Genomic DNA, 24182 nt, shown 5'->3' on the forward strand with positions numbered 1-24182 from the left:
GATGCTCCAATTTGCTATCTAGTTGAGTTTTCTTCCATGGCCACTTCCTGCTATAGGGCTCATCCCCCGGAGCTTTTGTTTATCTGATTGTTGTGCTTCTGGGTCACAACATTTGATTCTTCTTTTTATGTTTTATCTCTTATTGCATTTTTAATTTTCTTTTTGTTTTAAAGTTGAAATACTTGTTTAAATATGTTTATTATTCCTAGCTCAAAGGGCTCAGTCATGGCTTGCATTGTTTTATCAATTCATTGACATCTACCTGATACTTCCTTTGTTAAGGAAGTAATGATAATGGTTTGAATCCAGAAAGTTTTGAACATTTTGTTAAAGGAGAGTCAGTTTCATTGAAATTCTTTGATGGGATACTGTGATATCCTCCTTTGGTGAGCATGCTCCCTCGCTGGATTCCCTGCCCTAAGTAGAACCAGCCTCACCTATACAGACTGTGGTTGCAGCACTAATGCCGGTTCAGTGTCAAAGCCTCTGTGTTGTCCACATAGCAGTTCTGACTATGTGGATAGTCTGAGCAGTTTTCTGCCCCTTAACCCATCTGTCAGACTGAATATACTACTGAGGCTTAGGGCTATGTGTGCACTTGTGGTAGTGAAAGTTGGAGTTCCTACTGTGAACCCAGTAGTTTTCCTTTGGATCTTCCCATTTCTCTCCTCCAACTGGAAATTGGAATTTTCCTGCTTCCCCTCTTTCTTCTACCCTGCTTAACTATACCCATGTCCAGGGCAAAGGACTTAAAGTACAAAAAGAAGGAGCATACAGCCGTAGGAGCCTGCCATACCATCCTGGGTAACTTGGAGACCTCCCGCTGCCTCTACTTGGTACCAGGGACCTTCTTGTCGAGATGAAAGCAGAAGACTTCTCCTCATAGGTGTTTCATAGCAATGAGCATTTCTGAGCATCCTCCTAGTCCGAGCCAAGATGCAGAAAGTCGTCCTTTTTCGTTTGGTTGCCCTTAGTCATGGTAGCCTCCTCACTCTCGCCAGCAGTCTTTAAAAGAGGGCCAGTGCTCTGTAAGGGACCTGTTAAACTGCAAAGCACTGTGATGTTAATGACTAGCTTGGGTTGTAAACAACTATTTTTAATGTTTATTTTGTACTGAAATCAGCTAAGATGGCAATGTGGTTGACTCCTATTTGACAAATCTTATAACTTTCCCTGGTGAGGCACCTTGAATTAAGTCTGCAAGCTAAGCAGAATTTTTTTTTTTTTTTAACAAGCAACTTGCCCTGCTGCCTTTAAGACATGTTAGTCCTTCTGAGGCTCCTTCAGCAGCTACAGAGGACCCCTCATCCATGGCAAGGCTTACACCGACATTCTGCAGGAGTTGTGGAAAGTAGCACCACAGCCAGACAAGCCTTGGTGAACCCAAGATAACCCAGCAGCCATTCTCGCAACATGTATGATTTGATATTGCTCATGAATTATTTCACGTCATATCCACATTTTCCTTGGAAAGGATGGACTTGTCCCCTGTAGGAAGTAATCTGTTTTCCCCATGAAGTTTTAAGAAGAAAAACATTAGCCTGACTCACTTAGGCACTCATCTAAGATTTTATGGGGAGGGGTGAACTGGTGCATCCTGAAGATTTAAAAGCTCTGCACTCAGTTCACACACAGATCATCAAATCACCCTTGATGGTTATTTGACTGGGTACATCAATAGCAAAGATTGAAAATCAATTTCCTTTCTTCTCTAGAGGCCTAGAATCTAAGCCTACAAATTTTCATTTTACTGAGAATAAATGAGGGGTAAAGTGATTTATCTAATGCAGGAAGTTATAACTCATTGTCTGAAATGTGAGCGCTGATAAGGGAGGTTTTGGGGCCCTGGTGGATCTTTGATAAGGTGTCATATACATCTGTCCCCACCACAAAAAGCAGTGATCAGATGACATGCGTTGATAGTGACATCTGCTCCAGTATCATACTGATACCCAGTACCTGGCACTCATGCCCAAGCCTGTCAATGGCATCTTCATGTCTTTTCTGAATCTGTTTAGAATCTGCACAAAGTCATTTATTCCCTATAACTCTTAATCTTTCACATCTAGCTTCCCAAAACCATTTTGAAACAGAATTACTATAACTCCTATGCCTTAAGTAATACTCATTATTAAAAGTTTGGAAAGCCCTAGAATGTACAACTTAATCTGTTCTAATGTAGTGGTTCATGTTATTGAGGATCAGATTCTATCATGACTTCAAAATGATGCTAACATTGCAATTCATTTTAATATAAGGTTTTTAAGCTATTTCAATTTACAGAGACGGTTCTTATAAGCAGTTTCTCCCGAAATCTGTCAAGAAAATGAGAATATCCTTGTACTTCTTTACCCAAGATTCTTGTTCAGTCACCTTTCAAGGCAGCATGTGATATTCTCTGAGTCTGGATCCTCCACCCGTCATAACTCAAATGAAACCTCTCTCCCACCAAGTGTCCTTTAGGAATGCAGCCTCTGTGTGTGTGCTGGGTACATGAAGGGTGATGAAATAATTAAAATTTAAAATGAGGAGCTCTGAAGCAGAATCCTGTTTCTATTGTCTCAAGCCTTTAAGCTCCTGTTGTCTTGGACCAGGCACTTTGGGGGAACACAGTTGTCTCCTGTGTTTGTGTCAGCTATAACTCAGAACAGCATCCTTTATACAGTCACCTCTAAAATATTCACATGACAACATTTAATAGCAAAGTAAGTTAATTTATTCGTGCAGTAGCAGAATTAGAAAATCTCATTAAAATCTAAGGAGGGGGTAATTACTTATAGTCTTAAGTATTGTCCCTACTTCCCCTAGAAATCACTAGAAATATATATATTCTTGTTTTTTCAGCCTTTTTGACATACTGAAAAAAGAACATCTCATATGAAATCATCATTTGTATCTCTCATTCACAGAGATTTAAATAAAGGAATCTTTTTATATTTTTTAAACAAAAGGCTTTGTCTCCCATTTTACAATGTCATTTCCTCCTCCATTCCCTTTTAAGACCGTCTGGAATTTGTCTGTCTTGGATATTTAACAAGCTCTGAAGTAATCTCAGTGAAGCCATCGTATATTTCAGCAAGGTTTAGACATGCTCTCAAAATTACAAATTAAGTGTATCACAGAAAGTCCATCTGCTGCGATTAATCACATTAACCTCAAGCAAGGAGTCATTGACAGTTAAAAAGAACTTAAGGTCGAGAAGGAACCTTAGGAATTTTCCAGTTGCTGAGCAGATGAGAACACTGAATTCCAAAGAGATTCAGTCATAGCTCCTCCTTGGTCTCATCCATAGACCCTGTATCAGGGTGTGTGAGTGCTGGGGTGGGGTATGGGTGTGTAGGCTAGAGGTTATTGTCAGATGCCTTCCTCAGTAGCTTCCGAACCTTCTCTTTTGAACGAGCATCTCTCAGTGAACTTCGATATTAGTGATTTGTCCCTGGTCCACCTTCCTCCTCATGCTCGCCCTGTGCTGGGTTGCAGGTATACCAGCCAATTTAGATTTTTACCTTGATGCCAAGGTCCCCATGCTTGCATGTGGATATTATGTCACTAACCAGTCTCATTTGTCTGTCTGTCCACCCACCAAGTCACCCTTTTCCTTTAGCCAGCTTATCGCTAAGTATTATATTCATGAATTTCCTGTTTTATAAATGACAGCTAACTGTGCCACTAAATCCATTTCACCCTCTGTTTATTAACATGTCATAGGTATGTTCTGAGTCCAAAGGGCACCAGCTGAGGTTCCTGTGTCTGGGAACAAAGAACTGAACCAAGGGATATGTGGACAACGATAAAAATAGACTTTATGAAAGAGAAAGTTACCTTTAATGGGTAGGGGAGCATGCATCTAGAAAACCAAAACAGATCTGAGACTCAAAAACCCCACCGCCTATCAAGACCCTTCTTGGATTATTCACCTTCTTGGGGAGATCTATCCATGCCTACTCCTAGCTCAGTTTTGGCACATATAGCCCTAGTGGGGCATGGGAGGTCCCAGTCCTTCTGCCGCCGGGTTTCATGTTCATCTTGCTGTCTCTTCTGCAGCCTGGCTTTCTGACCACAGAGGTCTGTAAAGCTACTGTCATACAAATTATATTTGTGTACTTTACAGCTCCCTTTTCTCCCCAGCTCCTCCTTTCTTGCTTTGACCCTCACCTACACAGCACTGGTAATCTCTGGTTTCCATTTACCATCCCTGGCAGCACTCTCCACTGGTGTCTACCCCTTAGTTCTGTTTGCTTCCTCTCCAAGGTCACCTCCTCTATGTGGCTGTTAAAAGCCAGCTTTCCTCCAGGTCTCTTCCCTTCCCTTCCCTTCCCTCCCCTCCTCTCCCCTCCCCTCCCCTCCCTCTCCCCTCCCCTCCCCTCCCCTCCCCTCCCCTCCCCCTCCCCTCCCCTTCCCCTCCCCTCCCCTTCCCCTCCCCTCCCTTTTTCTTCTTTTTTACTTAAGTGGCATTTCCGCATCAGTGACTTCATTTAGTATAGAAAACTCTAGATAAATAGATAGATAGATAGATAGATAGATAGATAGATAGATAGAATAGAATAGATGCATGAAAGTTCCCACAGTCAGTGGCTCTATTAGAAGGTATGGCCTTGTTAAAATAGGTGTGGTCTTGTTGAAGGAGGTGTGTCACTGGCTTTGAGGTTTCAGATGCTCAAGCCAGGTGCAGTAGAACTCTCTCTTCCTACTGCCCGGGGATCCAGATGAAGAACTCCTGGCTCCTTCTCAGCACTATGTCTACCTGCATGCCAGCATGCTTCCCACCATGAATGAACTAAACCTCGGAACTGAAAGCCAGCTCTAATGAAATTTTTTCTTTATGAGAATTGCCACAATCATGTTGTCTCTTCACAACAAGAGAAACCCTAACTAGGACAGGAGTTGGTACCATGGTCTGGGGTATTGCTGTGATAGGTTACATAAGACAGGTGGCTTTTCCGCTCTCTCCTTGTGACCTTTCCCTCTCCTCTCAAGCCTTGTACAGTGATAGCCCTTTTTTTCCTCTGCCACATCCACATGCCTGTGTGCCCGTCTCTAGCCATCTTCTCTCTTTTTCTTCTGAATGACAAAAGAAATAAAAAAGGAAAGCCATGTCTCTTCCTAGGTATGGTGGAGGAGAAGGTTTATTGTAGATATGAGGGAGACTATAGCTAGAGGCCAAGGCATCTGGGAGAGTCCAGAGTGAACTTGATCCTGAGCCGGGCCATGTGAGAAGAATTGGAAGGGGAGAGGGGAGACCAAGGAGACCAGGAAACCGAGAGGCCCAAGAGTAAAGGGTAAAAAAAGGCCATTATAGCTAAAGTGACTGAATTATCTAGGGAAAGGTTGCTGAGAAAAAGGCAGTCCAGCCTCTGGCCTGGGGAGTTCAGGGTAGGGGGCAGGATATGCCAGTCATACCTAGTAACAGGTAAGGAATGAGCAATGCTAAGAGAATCTATTAGCCAGGTCTGCTTTGATAGGTTAAGTAGACACACCGGTTGGCCCTTTGTCCGGGGTTCCAGACCTAGCATCAGCTATAGAACCTTTTACTTGCTTCTCCAAGCTCATTTTCAACTCTTTTTATTAACTGATTAAAATTTTGAAACTGAGGATCAAACCCAGGGCATGTGCCTGCTAACCAAGTCTTTTACCCATGAACTATGGTCCCAGACCATCAGAACCTGTCCTAAGCAGCCCTCCCCTCAAGTACTCCTTCCTTCCCCTCCTTGTTCCTTCCTGCAGCCTGGTGTTTTTCCTTTGTTGGAAACTTCTCACTCATTTACCCCTATCCCGTTAACTGTTTATGCTCTGTAAGGGCAAGGCATATGTTAGCCCTCTCCATCTCTGTATCCCCAGTGTTTATCATGATGACTAGCATGTCAATGCTCATTAAGTATTTCTGGCTACACAAATTCAAAGCAGTATAACATAAGCTTGATGCATATTTTTTGATTCAGTGTTTCTTGGGTGAAAATGAACAGTAGAAGGAAGAGGAGACAACTGTTAATGGAGGGCATTGTAAATGCCAGTCACTTACTTGACATACATCAAAATGGAAATGAATTGTTGTGGATAGTTTTGCTTTCTTTCATAACTTCTTAAAGGGCTAAAGGGCTTTAGTTGTATATTTCAAACAAGTAACATAGATGGCTGGATTATTTTCAGTGACTTAATGTGAGTTGAAATAATGTCTCTGAGTTACTCTTCTATTTTTCCATTAACATATTTTAGCAATTTTCAACTTGCTTAGCTAGGCATTTGATTAATAGAAGGAAAAAAGAGTTGGGTTAGGTGTAATTAACACCTGGAATTTGATCGCCTTATTAATCTCTAATATAGCTGAAGAGTATTAAAAGTGCCTACGTCCTAGACATGACTGCTTAGATTACGACTTTCTGCAAGAGACACAGCTCTGCGTCTTCACAGTGGAAAAGTGGAAAACACCGTTCTAAGTTATAGTGAAGTTGCCTTTCCAGAGTGACAGAGACACGAGTGTGAATGTATATGAGGACAATAAACCAATTGTTAGTGAGACAAAGATTGTTTCGTGAATCTCCCAAAATTCTTCTCTTCATGTTGGCTCCATTTCCTGTGAAACAATGACTTCCACTGAACCCAGTCCTTCAGTTTCTCCCTATGCCTTGTGTTAACTGTATGGATTTGAAACTCCTCTGATTCATCTAAGACAACATACTGACTAGGTAGTAGCAGAGGCTGGGTGAGGAAGTGCTTTCTAAAGCTCCAGAGTATATGACTGTTGTAGTGGTGGGAGTAGTGGGCTGCGGCCCAGCTCCCAGCTAGCTTTACCCAAAATAATTACACGGAAACTGTATTCATTTTAAACACTGCTTGGCCCATTAGTTTCAGCCTCTTGTTGTCTAACTCTCACATCTTGATTAACCCATTTCTAATAATCTGTGTAGCACCAGTGGCTTACTGGGAAGGATCTTAACCAGCGTCTGTCTCAGTAAGGGGAATCATGGCGTCTGCCTCATTCTGCTTTCTTTCTCCCACAATTCTGTTCTGTCTTCCCCGCCTACCTATGTTCTGACCTATCAGGCCAGGCAGTTTTCTTTATTAATTAACCAATGAAAGTAACACATAGACAGATGACCCTCCTCCATTAGACTGTGATTGTCTTCTGGCTCTAGGCAAAGACCACACCCAAGCAAGAGGTAGTTGTCTGTGCTCAGCTAGAGGGTACATCAGCCATCAGCAGCTCCAGGACTTGCACCAAGGGGCATTAAGGATCTGGTGATACTGTCCTCTCAACAAACTATCTTCTGAGGTTTCAAGGGATGGTAGAAAGATACTGTCTTAGTTAGGGTTTCTATTGTTGTGAAAAGACACCATGACCATGGAAACTCATATTAAAAAAAAATAATTGTGGTGGCTTGCTTACAGTGCAGAGGTTTAATCCATTCTTGTCATAGCAAGAAACAATGCAGCATACAGGCAGATATGGTGCTGCAGACGGAGCTGCTACATGTTGATAATCAGGCAGCAGGAAGTGGTCTGAGACATTGAGTATAGCTTGAGCATATATGAGACCTCAAAGCCCATCTCCACAGTGACACACTTCTCTAACAAGGCTGCACCTACTCCAGCCAAGCCATACCTCCCAATAGCGCCACTCCTTTTGCAGATTTTGTGTGAATTCTATAAAGTTTTTAACTATTAACAATTAGTATTTTTATTTTGAATTTTTCTCTGGGAAATACCAAATTTATGGGTTGGCTTTTATCAGTGTCCACCCGATGGTGAATGCTGGTCAATCTTTTTCTCAGCTCCCCAGGTCCACACAGTGTGTGCCTGTTTTTGCTGTTGTTTAAAAAAAATCTTTTGTGTGGATTGGACTTGAATTTTTATGTTCTGAACATAGCTAGGTAGTCTCCCATCTGTGACCCAAGCTTTCCCTGTGCTACCCCATGCTCTACTTCTTGCTGTCTTCTGACTATCCAGTGAGACCAGTATTGGTCTTTATCTCCTCTAGTCTCCACTTGGTACTTTGATGCTAGACTGTCACAGTCATTTCTCTTGATGACTGACTTGAGAACATAAGTATTGCCTGTCACAGAACTAAAACTATCATAAAGTGGCAAAAATACTCCGCGTAGAAGAGACCACAGGTTAGTGAGTGTGTGTATGGCATAGCTTCTCTCAAATGCCTGTAAGGCCAGGGAGCTTACTGCCTTCCATGGCCGATGCACTGGATCTGGACAAGTCTGACTTCAGAAACTATTTGCTTATTGTTGCTGATCCCTCTTTCTTGGTCATTCTTAGTAATTGGCCTTGACTTCTCTTGTTTACTGGGCACTTGGTACTGAGTGAGGATCCCTCTTTCTTGGTCATTCTTAGTCATTGGCCTTGACTTCTCTTGTTTACTGGGCACTTGGTACTGAGTGAGAATCCCTCTTTCTTGGTCATTCTTAGTCATTGGCCTTGACTTCTCTTGTTTACTGGGCACTTGGTACTGAATGAGGATTCTGGTCCAGCATATCTAATGTAGACATCTAAATTTTAACAGGGTTTGTGAGAACAAGCAGCATACTTCCTTGAGAATAGACATGCATATATTTATATATGCAGTTTCTTCCACATCAGGTACAGGCAAGTGTGAGCAATAGGAGCTTGTTCTCTGCAAGTTCCACTGTGTTTCTTTTGAAACTGCTTGTGTTTGAGTATCTCCTTTTGTAAGCATTAATAAACATTTCCTACATTTGAAATCACATGTTTTGCTTGATGATACATCTCTTTAGATACCTGGAGGGCTTTTCCCTCCAAATAATCATAAGTCTAATTATCTGCATATCAAGTTTAAAATCTCATAATAGGTTATAATGCTTAGATTCATCACTTCTGCCTAAGTTATTTTGAATACATTTTACACCCAGCTGTAAAATCAAAAGTACATGCAGGTTTAAAATTCGCTTCCATTGGTGGGCCTTTGAGACTGAAGCTTCTTATTATTGTTATTATTATTATTAAATTATTATTATTATTTTCTAATGCACAGGAAGGATAATTCTGTGCTCTGCTGTTGCCAGCTGACCTCACTGCCTGCTACTGACGTCATATTGTTGTCTGTTCATTGCTGTCTTTCTTGTGTATTCCAGGTGCTGTGATACTCTTGGGAAGAACCAACATGTTCCGCTTTAACCATCCAAAGGAAGCTGCCAAGCTCAGGGAGAAGAGAAAGGTGAGGGCATGGAGCTGACCCTAAGTGGGGTGGGGGCCTCTCCTAGGTCCTACCACTTTACTTTCTGGGACTAAAACCGCTGGAAAGGAAGCTCTGTAACCAGGTTGGTTCCAGGCAGTTGTTCCCTGACAGATGATAGAGTAGAAGAGCAGCAACTAGAGTCCAGAACTCACAAGAAAAAGCTGTTCCTTTTAGTCCCTTCTTGCTAGTCTATGCATACCCAGAAGAGCCATGCTTTGTGTGATATTAAGGAGTGACTTGCATTTACCATAATCTGTCTAAGAAACATAGCACTGAATCACTCTTATTGCAAGTCCACCATAGTAAATGGTTGTTTTTCACTTGGGCAGGAGATGGAATGGGGGTGAGTTTAGGACCATTGAGAGAGATGGGCTTGGTTGGATGGGACCATTTGCGGGTCTTATAATACGCAATGGTGGAGGAAGGCTGCAGCCCACAGAGAGGACCATTGAATGGGAAGGAAAGAAGTCTGCACTATGGCCTCTCCCAAGACTGCTGAAGACAGTAAAAACTACAGCTTGCATTTTCATGAGCTGCGAACTGTGCTCAAATTATGCAGAGACCACCATGTTATCCGTACACTAGCTGTTACCACCCCAATTTACACATAACTGAATGGAAAATTAGACTAAAACAGACTGTCCATAACAGACTGTGAGGGCAGGAGGCAGGCAACCAGGACCTCAGTCCTGACCCGCAAGCCCAAGGCCTTTGTTCTAACCAACAAGTGCTATAACATCTCATGCCTCTCCTTTCAATATAAGGGCTGTCCAAGGCTGCCAGATCCTTTGGTGGAAAATGAGAGCAAAATTATTCCTTTTAGCCTAATCCACAGCTGATTGATGATCCAGCCAGTCAATATTCTTGCCCATTCCAACCCAGGGCCACTCTAGACAGTACCTTTTACACATGATTCCAGAGAGATATGGCGGAAACATGTCTGCCAGTAGCTTTCCTGGGAAGCAGATAGACCAATTCTTACCTTTTGGTCTCCCCACACCTATACCTTTATCTCTGTCACTCAGTAAATGTGAATGTTGAGGGCAGCAGAGATACAATTTCTAGCGTCTACCCAAACATCAATGCAGTGTAGCTAGAAGGCTTTCTGAGCTGTGGAATGCCTAGAGAATAAAGGGATACATTTGGGGGTCAGGTTAAAACCTGGCACAAAGGAATCGCCCAGTAGTCTACAAGGATGACCCCAGCTGAGACTCCTAGCAATAACAATATGGAGCCTGAACTGACCATCTCCTGTGACCAGATTGGTGCTTAGCCCAATTGTCATCAGAGAGTCTTCTTCTAGCAACTGATGGAAACAGATGAAGACCCACAACCAAACATTAGGTGGAGTTCAGGAAATTTTGCAGAATTGGGGGAGAAAAAATTGTATGAGTCAAGGGGTCAAGGATACCACAAAACAAACAAACAAAACAAAAAACAACAAACAAACAAAAACCCCACAGAATCAACTAACCCAGGCTCATAGGGGCTCACAGAGATTGAACTAATAACCAGGGAGCCTGTACAGGACTGACCTAGGCACTCAGCATATATGTGACAATTGTGTAGTTTGGTCTTCTTGTGCGACTCCTAACAGTGGGAACAGGGGCTGTCTCTGACTCTTTTACTGACTTCTGGGACCCAGCCTTGATACATGGGAGGTGCTTTTCTCACTGCATCTCGATATGTCATGTTTTATAGATAGGCATGGAAGACATTCTCTTTCCCGAACAGAAATGAAGGAGGAGTGAATTGGGGGGCGGGTGTGTGGGAGTAAGGCAGGACAGGAGGGAGGGGAAACAGGCCAGGCTGTAAAATAAATAAATACATTTTCTTTTTAAAAGGTGATTTCTGGTGTATAAGGGCCTAGCTAGCCCTCATCTGCAAGATATTAGCATTCACATGAGTGCATGCATCTCATTGCCCGTCACTAGTGAAAGGCAATGGATGCTGAACACTGGCTGTCTCATACCCACTAAGGTAACCACTCTGTCCTGTGTCTGCTCTTAGAGTGGCCTTCTGTCCTCCTTCAGCTTGTCAATGACCGACCTCTCCAAGTCCTGTGAGAACCTGTCTGCAGTCATGTTGTATAACCCTGGGTGAGTGAACAGCAATGCCTCTTCTCCATGATTTGTACTCTGATGGTATTTATGGTGCCAACTACATTATAGTCACTTGACGGTAATAAAGCTTGGGCAAGGGCACCTCCTCAGCACATCACCACAGCCATTTTCCAAGTTTCTTTCCAGCCAGTACTGTATATACATAATTGTACTTAGTTCTAATCACAGTGCAAATGGGATTATGTTCTCTGAGTTTTTGCTTAACAACATAATAAGCATTAGCAAAGATGGTTACAAGCTTCATTATCATTTTCATAACTGTCTAATATTTTAAGTTGGCACTTTGATTGCCCAGTGCATGATCCCTTTGGCTTAAATGCTTTTATCTTGTTTTTATAAATTATCTGTAATAACAGGGAACTGGGGCATCCTTGATCCTCGGGCATTCCATAGCCCAGAAAATTATCTTCACTACTTTCAGACATCAGGGGATGGATGAAGACACAAACGAGAGTGTTTTAAATAGTTTAGCAGCTGGGTGACCTTGAGCTCTTAGCCTAAGTGCTCAAGTCCTTGGTGACTTCATCAGTAAGATGACAGTGATAATGAAAACGTCTGGAAACGGAGCCAGATGAGAAGGCTTTTGGGTTCTCCCCAGTTTTAAGGTCCCACTATCTTCATGCTTCCTACCAAGAGAATCTCTCGTAAACTAATGAGCTGAGTGAGTGAAATGAACTCACAGGATGTTTTCTGGAGCAGTCCTTTTACTTTGGGGCAGGCACAGTGCTGAGTGACCTCTGTCCTCTCAGTTCTGAGTCACGATGGCCTCGGCTCTCGTGTGCATGTGTTTATGAATTAGAGCTGTGGTGGGATCCAGGTCTGTCTGCCTCCCAAGCCTTGCTCTCATTTCCTCAGTCCTAATCCTTTTCCAGTTGGGGACCTAGTTTCATAGCGAAGGCCTGGGACTGCTCCTTGATCCAGTTAGTACTGTCCGTGGTGGAAAGTAGATGTCTATGAGAAATTGTTGCTTCATTGTCCTGGGAAGCACCTTCAATCACATCTCTACTTTGTTCCTGTTGGAGACCAGCAGGCTAAAGCCCAGATCCCGTGTTACTTAAGCCAAAGAGAAAAAAGAGCCAGTTTGTGAGATACGGGGTCTGCAGATTTCTGGCAACTCAAAGTTTGTTTTATAGTGTCCAGTTTCACCTTCACTATGCCGCCTTCAAACTTTATGTTGTGTGATTACTGAGGAAAGTTATGCTCATTAAATAATTGTCTTGAAATAAACCAAATATTAGTGAAACCCTAAAACACAAGAACCCTCTCAGAGCCACTGAATAGGCAGTCTTTCTGAAGCCATGAGAGCTTTGGGCTCTTAGAAAATGGCAGTGGTTTTCTCTGCTGCTTTGTATGGGGACTAGAAAAAGAAATCATTTGTAGGATTCCATCACTTAATAATATGCTGGTCCTCGGCATTGATATCAGTAGGGTAATCCCATCTGTTAAGTACTGTTTTTCTAGTCAAATGGTTTTGCTGGGATTTGTCTCCCAGTCTAAGACCCAGTTACCCCTTCCCCATCCACTGTGCAGTGGAGCCCTTTAGTTTGCTTCCATTTGGAAACTTAGTTTGCTATCTTTGAAAACAACAACAACAAAAAAAACAAAATAAAAAACTCTAATCTCTGCTCAGGTCTCTCTCTCTCTCTCTCTCTCTCTCTCTCTCTCTCTCTCTATCTCTCATATCTATATGTATGATATTGAATTCTCTTTTCTCCACAAAATGTAGAATATGTAGTCCTCTTGAAAGTGATATTATATTTTAATTGATTTGAAATTCAGCTTTTCCCCAGTATTGATAAAATGTCATTAAAGTGTACCAGTTTACATCCTCAGAACTCTTCTGACTCACCATGTCTACAAGTAAAGTGTCACTTCATTGATTCCTTATGGTCAATCAGCATCCCTACCACCTGTCCATCACAGCACACCTCTGCGCAGCCTGGCACATCCATCTCTGTGCAGCCTGGTGCATCCATCTCGCTATATCTTCGCACATCTCACTACATCCCTCTGCAAGTTGTGGGCCTTCAGTTTGTGGCTCTGACTTGGATACATATGAAAAAACTGTGCCATAGGAGCTGTTTCTTTGCTTGTTCCAGGGTTTGGTACTTGTTTTTCCTGCTGTGTGCTTTGCAAGGAATGCACCATGCAGGTGAACCCATTCTGCATGCTATTCCCAGCTATCATCAAAATAAAATGTCCCTGTTCAGTGCATATTGCTGCATGTCTGTCATCACTATTTTATCATTCTTTGTGGAGACAATCCACCCTTCAGCAAACCTCTTCTGAGAACTTGCTATCAATCAGACCCTAGGACAGGGGCCTTTGGTATTGGCAGTAGTCGATGCCCATGCCATCTGGAGGAGATAATCAGCCTGTGGGTGACTTGGAAGATCAGAGGAGTAAAGGAGAAATGGCGTGTGTTGCTTTGGGGGCTGTGTTCGGCAGGAGTGCTCAGGGAGGACTTCAGAGTGGGAGATCTAAGACTCAAATGGAGTGAAAATGACACTGATAAAACATGGGGGAGGGGGGATGAACACATCCTGGGAAAAGAGAAGGGAACCAAAATGCTGCAGAAGCAGAAATTGGAAGGCGGACCAGAATGAGTGGACTATAGAAAGAAGGATAGTGCAAGGTGTTATAGATCAACGTCAACAAAACTCATACATTCCTGGGAGGTGAGGGGCCATCCGTGATAGCCGTGTGGGCCCTTGTGGGACACCGCAGCGAGGGTGTCTTCTGAGAATGTTGACAAACATGAGAATCTGCTGGCTGGGACCGTAATGTCAAAGGCACTTACTGTGGAAATTGTAGTGTAGAATTGGGATATTGTGAAGGAAACTGTGTGTTTAGACCATATGGAAGATAATGGTGGGATAGGTCTGGGCTTTAGCCATAGAGATAGAAAAATGAAAGCAAGGAAGTAGGGGGTAAAGAGAGATTTCCAGGCTTCAGGTGTGAACGTGTGGGGCAGATGTTGTATCCTCTCCTGCAATGGACCAGGCAAGGAAGATGATTGCAAGTCGACAGGTGATAAGAATTCTTTTTCTGTAAGCGTCTTTCTTGTTAAGTTGGAAACTTTGTGTCTCAAGGATCTTTACTTACTTTATTTCACAATGTCATACGTATCTCCTGGTTATTAATAACTTAGCAAATAGTTTCAGATTGAATATGTCTTATTTAGTAAGACATCTGAGTGCTCTAGGGTATTTTTTTGTTTATGAATTTCTCTAGGCATGAACATTATAATTATTGAGATAAGACATAGTGTGCAAAGTGTTACAATCCCAGAGATGATGCAGTTACTTAAATAACCTCAAGGTCATGTTATGATCCTTGACAAAAGGTGGTAGACGGAGAAGAATGCCTTATGTTAAAATAGGAAAGTAGCAAAGGCTATCGAGAAACCCAACTGAGAAGCAAGATGTTGTCGGCTGAATTGCAGCTGGTAGCTTCTGGATGCTTCCGATATGAGCATGACACAGCACCTTCACCTGCCTTTTGAAAACAGACACATTCATGTAACACTTTTTGGTACAAATTCAAATAAAATTATTTAGTACTTCATCATACCTTCCTTCTCTCTGGTTCCCAGTCTGCTGCACTTGCTACCTGCTGCAAAGAGTGATTACCCATGAATTAAAATATAATTGAAGAAAAATTGCCTACTCTGACTTATGGGAAGGCAGACACCTCATTATGAAATTGTTGGCTCTATCTAGCAAGTGGGCAAAATGGAAGCATAATTAAAGCTATAGCCATGCTGTTTTTGCCACCTTTTTTATGTTGCAGGTATAAATACTCTCAGCATAATTTAAGGTAGAAGAACATTGAAAGAAATATGTTTAGTACCTGGGCCCTCCTTAAAGAGTTGTTTAATTCCACGTAATCCACAGCTTGGACTCAGAGCATGCTCATTTCTCAGATGGACCCTCAGGCTGTGATGCTCCCTCTGAGCAGTGGGTATTGAGAGGATCTGCTGTGTGCTGACAGCCTGCTAAGTACTCGGCTTGCAGCTCTCTGCAGAGATTTTGGGAACACGGGCTTGTCATGTGAATGCATGTAAAATGAGTGTAAGACAGCATGCAGTTCCGAGTAGAAGGCAGCTGTGTCTGCAGTCTTCTCTAGGATCTGGTGGAAAGGACTGATGTGGCATGATGTATCTAGGAAGGGATTGCTTTCTAGTGCCACACCCCCATTGGGTAGCCGTGCCCTAATGTGTTGGGTGACAAAAAAACAGAGGCCCTGTGGCTTCCAGCAGCAGTCTTTGTTAGGGGTGATGTCACCTGTATCCAGTCCCTTGGAATCTGTATGAGTTTGATTCATGAGAACCGTTTGTCTTTTTGGAAACGGAATATGATTTCCTTGCATTGGTGCCAGTTTCTTGTGTAGTTTAGCTCATTCTCAATGGCGTAGAAGCTTACACCCTGGACTAAGTGACCAGAGTTCTTGTCATAGAGTGGACAGCAGGATTACAAGGAATCCTAAGTATACTTTCTCTTCTGTAACTAAGATCATAGCGTTCCCAACCTGTAACAAGGCCCTGCTTGGAGAAGAGAGAGGTAGAGAATGCTAACTGGGGACTTAGTCCTCATCACCCACCTTCCCTGACTTTGTGCCAGAGGTTTTACTCTGTGATTTCCAGGTGAAGTGTGTCCTTGCTGGGCCCTGAAGTGTTTGCAGGAAAGAGATGTCACTAGCTGAGGAGGTCCACTGCAGGAAATACAGAGCTCCAGAGGAGAGCAGGGCAGAAGGAGTCACACTGAGAGAAGGCCTTAAGTGGAGTCAGCAGGGTGAGGCCCAGCAGGAGGGAGAGCTCCCTGGAAGCACACAAGCACTCACAGAGTGGCTCTTTGGGGATTGTATTTCTGTGTTTGGCAAGATGAATTTGGGGTGTAAATTGCAGCTCAGGTTCCTAAAGTATGAACGTAGTGTTGTATATGAAAATTACATTTGTAAATTCTGATTATCCTTTTAAGAAAGCTTCCTCAGAGCCAGGTAATCTATGTCCTCAGTCTCAGCACTGAGAGATAGATGCAGGAGAATCAGGAGTTTAGGACCAGCCTCAGCTATGTAATAAGTTCAAAACCAGCCTGGGATATACAATCTCCCATCTCAAAACAACAAAACAGCTCATCTAGAATGTATATTTAAAGTCTGTATTCCAGTCCACAAATGTGAATTATTCTCTATGTACTCATGTTTGATAACTACTTTTTATGTTTGGTAACTACTTTTATGTGTAGCTGTGGTAAAAGAGACTTACTATGTTTTACCATCATAGCCATTTTAAGTACACTGTATAGTAAAGTGCACTGTTGTTTCCGTGTAGGCAACCTCTAGAACATTCTTCATCTTACAAGATGCAGCACTGTGTTCTTGAAATAATGCCTTCCTGCGCAGGACTCATTTTCTGTTTTTGTTATTGTTCGTTTGTTTTTATGAATTTTACTTCTTTATACATTTATGTCTTACATGTGAGATCAGAACATTTTTCCATTTGTGTTTGTTTTAATTCACTTAGCAGATTTCTTCAGGTTTTACCATTTCATCAGAACTCCCTGTTTTCCGGCTGAGTAGCAGTCCTATGTACATGTTTCTCACATTTCCTTTGTCCACTCCTCTGTTAATGGACATCGGGCAGTGGCTGTTTCTACTGTTAGCTGTTGGAATAATTCTTCATGGACAGGAGTGTGCAGATGTCTGCTCAAGCCTTTGATTTGAGCTCTTCCAAACATTTCAGTAAAGGGCTAGTCTGCTTTTCATGTGGCTCTGCCATCCGCATATTCTTACCAGTGAGGGAGGCTCACCCACCTGTGAGGATTTCTGTATTTGACAACAGTCATCCTGGTGGATCCAAGGAGCTATCTTCCTGTGGTTCTTTATCACTCTGTCTTATTCTTTTCTGTTTTCTGAAGATTATCCAATTTTGGTGAAAAACTGTTTAGAAATAGAGGAGCAAGGAATAACACCCCCCATTACTGTAAATAGGTTGTGGCTGCATCTCTAATATGAAAGGGCTTCCCAGTGATTACAGCCAGCTCATTTCACATGTTAAACCCAACCAGTGCTGAGTACAGAAAGTGTTCATGTTCCAGGAGGAGTTTGGTCACATTTGCACTGGATAGAGTCATTCGGAAGGCTGAGTAATGGCAACAGTTGAGAAGGGGCTGTTAGGATGCTGGTGACGAGGGCTTGGAATGAGGCAGTAGGACAAGGAACCTAGAGGAAAGGTGGGCTAGAAACAAGCGAGGCAGGCAGCTCTGGGTCCTGGCAGTTTAACTGTCTGTGGACTTTACGAAGAAAACTGTTTATTTCAAGTTTGAGGCTTTAATCTTTGGTTGGATGTTGTTTAGCTGAAATACAAACATAAGAGGGTCAGGTTGTCAAAAGGCACTGAGAATAATAAGAGCAGTGTTGAGTAACTGGGCCCCGGGCCTTGAACTTCTTTCTGTGAGTGGCAGTGGGTTTGAGTCTTCTGTCACTAGTCAAATTCCCCATGGCGAAAGCTCTCGCGGCAGCAGTGTTTGTATGGCCTGTAGGAAGCTCTCAGCCTCGCTTGTGCTATGAATGAAATGAAAATGATGAATAAAAGTGGGCGTTTACTCATTCATGTGCCTGGCGTTTGAGAGCCTCTCACTTGCCCTACCTTATGGTGGGGCTTGAATGGTGAGGACAGGCAGAGGCTCAGTCACCTTGCGGTATGACTTAGTAAGTGCAGGCGGTGCTTTTAAAGTTGGCAGGAACCACAGAACCATAGTGCTGTCTTGCACATGCTACCCTTGGGCTATCTTGTGATTGCTCTGTAGGCTTCCTGCCTCCTCTCTGGGGAAGAGGGCTCTAGATTTCTACCCCACCTGAACCTGAGGGTACTCTGCATTGTGTTCCTTGAGCCCTCCTTGGTGACTCCTTCTTCCTAGCGTCAGGCCCAGTTTCCACAGCGCTATCACTGTCATCCAAGACTTTGCTCTCCAGTGTGGTCTTCTCTCACTATTCACACTGAACCCTTGACCTGATTGGATAAAGCAAACTTGCCCCATACCTATGAAAGTTTATGTAAAGCCCTTCCATCTGCTTCCTCTGGTTAGTTTCCTTGTAATCTTATCCAGGAATCACATATTCAGTGATTCTGCCCAGCTCCTTTTGAGTTGAAATTTTGTCTTTTTTTTCCTTTGGGCAGACATTCTGCGCATGCCTTCTCTTTCCAAATTCTTCTAGTGTCCGGGCCCCTTGAAGGCCCTCTGTACCTTACTCAGTTTCAAATCGTACATAGAGGAAGTAGCTTTTTGCCAATCTAGAGATCTGGGGCAGCAGAGAAGCTCTGGAATGTGTCTTTCGGTGGTTTCCAGATGCCTGTAGTGCGCATGACCTTTGTGCTCTGTCTCCTGTCTTAGTGAGTGCTTCCTTTATGGTTGGTGGCTTGCTTAAAGATCACAGATGTATATACCTTTGTTTCCTTTGATATGGGGAAAAGAGTGGAGGAGTGAGATTTAGTTTTATAATAGATTTTTAAAAATACTGCTTAATACTCCTTCCAGAACCAAACTATCCCAACTGTGGTGCCAACTATTTTGCTAATGACCGTATCTGGTGAGATCCAACTTGTGTTTAAAGCTGGTTCTCTCTCTCTCTCTCTCTCTCTCTCTCTCTCTCTCTCTCTCTTTCTTCCTTTCTTTCTCTGCTTACCCCCATTTTGTTCAATGGACAACTGTTCATCTATTAGATAGCCAGTATTTAAAAACAAACACCAACAATAGAATCATAATCTGAATTTAGTAGGCTCTGGGGGTTGTTTGCTTGTTTTAATATCAAGTCCTTATATCTATGCATGGTCCCCTCTGTCCAGCTGGGCACATCAAGTTGGACTCTGTTTCTCCTACAGTTTTGGAAGCCGCTGCTGGCCTGCATCTCAAGCTCTCTGGAAACTGATTTGTACACACATCGGTTCTTAATGCCAGAGAATTTCTGGATGGGGCAAAGCAGCCTGGTGGCTTCCTTGGGGAGTTAGCTCTACTTTGGAGAAGTGCCCAGCCAGGGTCTTTGCCAGCAGATAATTTCCCTGCAGGGGAAACATTCCTTCTCACTGGCACAGCGTCTTTAAGAAGAAAGCAAGCCGACTGCTCAGCCTCCTCCACCTCGCTGGAGACTGCAAACAGGCAGCTAATTTGGCAGGAGGCGGAAGCATTCACAGCTTCTTGAAAGTGCTTGAAGCAAAATTAGATACCTTCCAAGTTCATTTCAGTATTGAAAATAAAAGAAATTTTTGCTGGCACATTAGCCTCCTCTAAGTACTGCACAGTGGTGAGCCCATTTAAATGGATAAATTTGAATAATTAAATTCTGAAAAGAATCAACTCAGTTTCTAACCAAGCTAAGTTTTAAAAATGTCAGAAGTCGGGGTCAGGGCTATATTTGGTGAACCAGCTAAGGTACTTCACCCAAGGCCACCACACAGCTTGTGGCCATGGAAAGCCCTTAACTCTGAGATAGCCAGAAGCTCTCCACCATCAAGGAAGATATAGAAGAGAGCTAGTGAACTTTAAGTATTTATCGTAGGAAGTTCAAATCACAACCAAGAAAAAGAAACCACTGCAGAGCTAGTATGTGGCCATGTACTCTGCCTTAACTGTGGTACTCCCCTCTAAGTATGCCTCTTTTCTCTCCTTCTCCAACATGGTTTCCACAGATTCACGCTTGAGGAGTCGGTTCCAACCTGTTGCCCCATTTGGGATGTGTGGGATCTAACTGGAGGAAACATGTCTCTAGGAGCTTAGGCTTGAGGTTTCTAGCCAGACCTGGGTTACAGAATACTCTTTTCCTTGTAACTGTTACTATAGTATATCTTGCCACCCATCACTCCTGCTATCAGTACCAACAAACCACTAGGTCCCATCTTCCTGCCTTCTGGGCCTTGATGGCCCCTGCCCTTTTCTAGTCATGTGTTTCTTGTCAGATGTCTGACATTTACTGTGTTTGTCAAGACGGGCTCATTCTGAATATGCAAATATTTTTTTGTTTTTGTCTTTTGGAATTTTTTGCATTTACTATTTTCCTTTCATGGCTGTTTTATACTCTTTTAATAGCCATATGATATTCAACTATAGATATTCCTTGTTTTACTAGACATGTCTTATATTGATTTTTTTTGTTGTCTAGTTTCCAGTTATCACATGCTATCAGACTGGAGAGATTTGTAGCTAATTCTTGTGTTCTCTTTACTATCTTCCTGGGGGCAAAACAAAACAAAATGTAGCACTAGTATTTTTAGATCAGAGAGTAGAATTTGAAGGTTTTGGGTTACATATTAATAAATTATTTCATCTCCTTCCTGCTAATACTTTGATAGTTTCTTTTTCTTCTTGACAGATTCAAGGAATCTTCTTGAGTTCTTGAATATATCCTTGTGTGTAACATGTGGGCCTGCTTGTTGGGGTTTCTGTCCTGCCCAGTTCCCACAGCCAGTAAGCCCCAAAGAAATTACACAGAGGACTATATTAATGATAAACTGATTGGCCCATTAGCTCAGGCTTCATAGTAGCTCTTATAATGTATATTAACCCATTATTCTCATCTATGTTAGCCACATGGCTCCGTACCTTTTTCGGCGGGGCAAGTCACATCTTCCTTCTTCAGTGTCTGGGCAGGACTGGGAAGAAATGGGCTTCTTCCTTCCCAGAATTCTCCTGTTCTTATTGACCAACCTCTACTTCCTGTCTTATCTCGCCTTTACTTCCTGCCTGGCTACGCGCCAATCAGCGTTAATTTAAAATGTAATTGATAGAATACAGAATTGTCCCACACCACTGGTTACACATTAATAAATTATTTCATCTCCTTCCAGCTAATACTTTGAGAGTTTCTTTTTCTTCTAGACAGTTTCAAAGAATCTTCTTGAGTTCTTGAATATATTCTTGTGAATACAGCTTTCTGGATGCAGCTCTAAATCATACTCCCAGGAAGCCTGCAACTATGGCTGTCTAGAAATGCATGCCCTCCTTCAGTGTCCTGGTTATAACCCAGGACCCAGTGTCTATGACTATACTAGAATGCTGAGTGAGGGTAGTTCCCACATTCTTGCTGTCTTCTGGTTGAGTGTAGGAATGGAGTTCCAGAAAATAAAGCCAGAAGGAACTCAAGTCTGATGGAAGAGTTTTAAGATTATATGCAAACAGTGAGAGGCACCGATATAGTTGTGAAGAATTCTTACCAGCTGATCAATATTACCTAACAAGAAAGTGGTTTCTTTTCCTTGTATCTTCTGCCCTTTTCCTAGTTCTTGTTAATGAAAGCTTTCTAACATAATGTGGAAAGCTGTGGAAATACAGCATTGAGGCTCAAATGACACTAATGATAAGACTGTACACACGTGTTCATTTCAGATTCCATTCCCTCTCCCAGCCCTATATGCCTCATTTTCTACCTGTGTCCCTTTAGTCCCCTTTCCCTTTCACGTCTCATATGCTCTGTTGTCTCTTTACCCCCTTTTCTTAAAGACTGTTTATTTCTTCCTGATGGCCTCCCTCTCATCCTCCCTTTCTTCACTAACTGGAAAAGATAACCGGCATTGTCCTAGAAAGAGCCGTCAGGATCAGAGTCAGAGCTGCCATAGTGTCTACCCTTAGTGTCACTAAGGATGAAATCAACCTTTTCTAGGAAACAGACACAGCATATGGTTTGTCAGGTGGCTCTAGCACAGTCTGTAGAACTTAGCACTTCCCCCTTTCAGCAACACAGAGGGACCTCAGGGAATAGTCTTGTTGTAGTTGGGATACTCCTGCTGAGATTTGTACCTCCGCGCAGGGCTGTGGTCCTCTCCATATGTTTTAGGAAAGATCTTCCCTGGGAAGAATAGTGTCCCCCTCCCCAGCTACACATTTCTTGTTCCTTCCACTTCACTCTCTCCTGCTTTGTAAGTTGCTTCTCTTTTTCTTTCCGACCTTGAACATGTGAGCTTTATGCATGTTGTTGACAATATTTATGCTGCTGGTAATTTGGTAGTTAGCCTGTGTGTACTTGAGGGTTATTTACTGTGTTTATCTCTGTTGCTTCATTTTATTGAGCCTTGTCGTTTTTTTCTAGTTAAGTTTGCTGCAGTCCTGGTTTCTTCTCCAACTTTGGTCTTAGTTGTCCCCCTCTTTTATGGGTCATTTACTAACTTTACGATGGCTATAGATTGTCTTAAATAGCTTGTTAAGATACACAGTCTTTAGGAACTTGTAATGAAAGAAACTAAAGGAAGTGGTTTCTTCTTCCATTAGCTGAGATTGGTGTTATTTACTGACTTTGCTGTCCTTTGTTGGTTTTTAAATCCTTGAATATCATTCCACTATGATCCACTTTAAATGACAGGCCTGTGAGCTTTCTGTATACAAAATGGATAGAAAGCTGAACTGTTGATTTCATGAACAAGTCAATTTCTTGTCTTACTTTAGCTTGCCTGGTGGGCCAGGTTATTTTTCTTATTTTCCATTCTAGAGCTCAATTGAGCAAATGAGCCATTTCTTAGTGAGATGATAAATGGATATTGCGGGCAAAGGTGAGGCAGGAGAGTTCCAGTTAGTCATGCACAGCAGCATGATATCTGTTGAACTACTCTATTGTGTTAATTTGTGTGTCACTAGCTCTGTTCCTTGGCAACCATTTGTTTAGAGTACATTCTGGTTCTGTGATGCACTCACCTTGTACGCATTCGTCCTCCTCCCAGGGTATCCCATGTGCCTCCTGCAACTCTTGTCCATGTAGCCATCAGCTAGCTCTTAGGGTAGCAGAATCCACTGTCACTTCTAAGGTTTCAGTTTAAATGTCACTTTCTCAAAGGGGACTTCTAACTGCAAGCCACATTTCATCTCCTGAGTTACTCATTCATAGTCTGTTCCATCTTTCGTGTTAACAGTTTAAGCAGTTGGGGATTGTGTCTTTTGGTGCAATTGTATTTTGTTCTCTATGTCCATGTTTAGAGGTAAACTAACAGGGCTGGTTTCCTCAGTGCAATGTTCCTACTTTGGAGTAGGTGTGTAGGTGTGACTTGTTCCAGGATGAGGCATTTCCATCTCCTTTTATCATACACCATAAGTCTACGTTTGAGTAACTATTGCCCAGCTTCATGACAACAGGTATTGAGTCAACATCAGCAATCCCTGCATCTCATATGACCTATTAATGGTAATTGTCATCATTGTCAGAAATAAGTGGAAATGAACCAGAGGCTGATAAAACCCAACAGAGGTGGATTGGTTGTTACAAGCTGAGGAGATTTTAAAAGCTTAGGTAGTTTTTCATACTTACTACAAAAAAACAAAACATTCAGAAATGAATAAAATAATCACAGATATTTATAATTCTTCTACCAAGTTGTAACCATTGGCTTGCATTGGTAATATTTGCTTATCTTTTAAAGTATATTTATTTACTTGGACTTCATTTACTTTAATAGTGCATCATAGAGAGTACTTTTAAAATTGAGACAGTCCTAAATATATAGTTCTGTCTTCTATTTTCTCTACTTACATTTCATTGTGAGATTTTCCTTTAGACCACTGAATGTAACTATTCATTCTTTGTTTATATCATTATTTAACTTCTTAAAGTTAAATTTATTTAGCTTACTTAACTTTTGTCTAATAAATAAGGACATTTTAAGCTATTTCATTTTCCCCATCTAAATTCTAGATAGCATTGTAATTTTCTAATTTAAATCTTTGCCTAATTTGATATTCTGTCAGCCATATTCATATGCAGAATTCTTTATTTGATGGTAACTATTGAAAAAAATTAAAGCAACAGGAGGAATAATAAAGAAAACATATGAATAGATTAAAAGCAGGGAAGACAAGGAGCTTGTTGTACTGGGGAGTTGG

At 42.2% G+C, this 24182-nt stretch overlaps 1 protein-coding gene across 6 annotated transcripts in view; it reads left to right on the forward strand.

The window, feature by feature from the left end:
* Positions 1-24182, forward strand: part of Kif16b (kinesin family member 16B) — a 270207-nt gene that overhangs the window by 145062 nt on the left and 100963 nt on the right. For all 6 annotated transcript variants that reach the window (XM_048455467.3, XM_048455465.3, XM_048455466.3 and 3 more), the window contains exons 16-17: positions 9099-9181; positions 11213-11301. In XM_048455467.3, the coding sequence (XP_048311424.3) occupies positions 9099-9181; positions 11213-11301 (172 nt within the window). The remainder of the gene's footprint in view (positions 1-9098; positions 9182-11212; positions 11302-24182) is intronic.

The sequence above is a fragment of the Myodes glareolus genome, chromosome 10 (assembly GCF_982192425.1).
Source record: "Myodes glareolus chromosome 10, mMyoGla1.1, whole genome shotgun sequence".
In the NCBI taxonomy this organism is placed as follows: Eukaryota; Metazoa; Chordata; class Mammalia; order Rodentia; family Cricetidae; genus Myodes; species Myodes glareolus.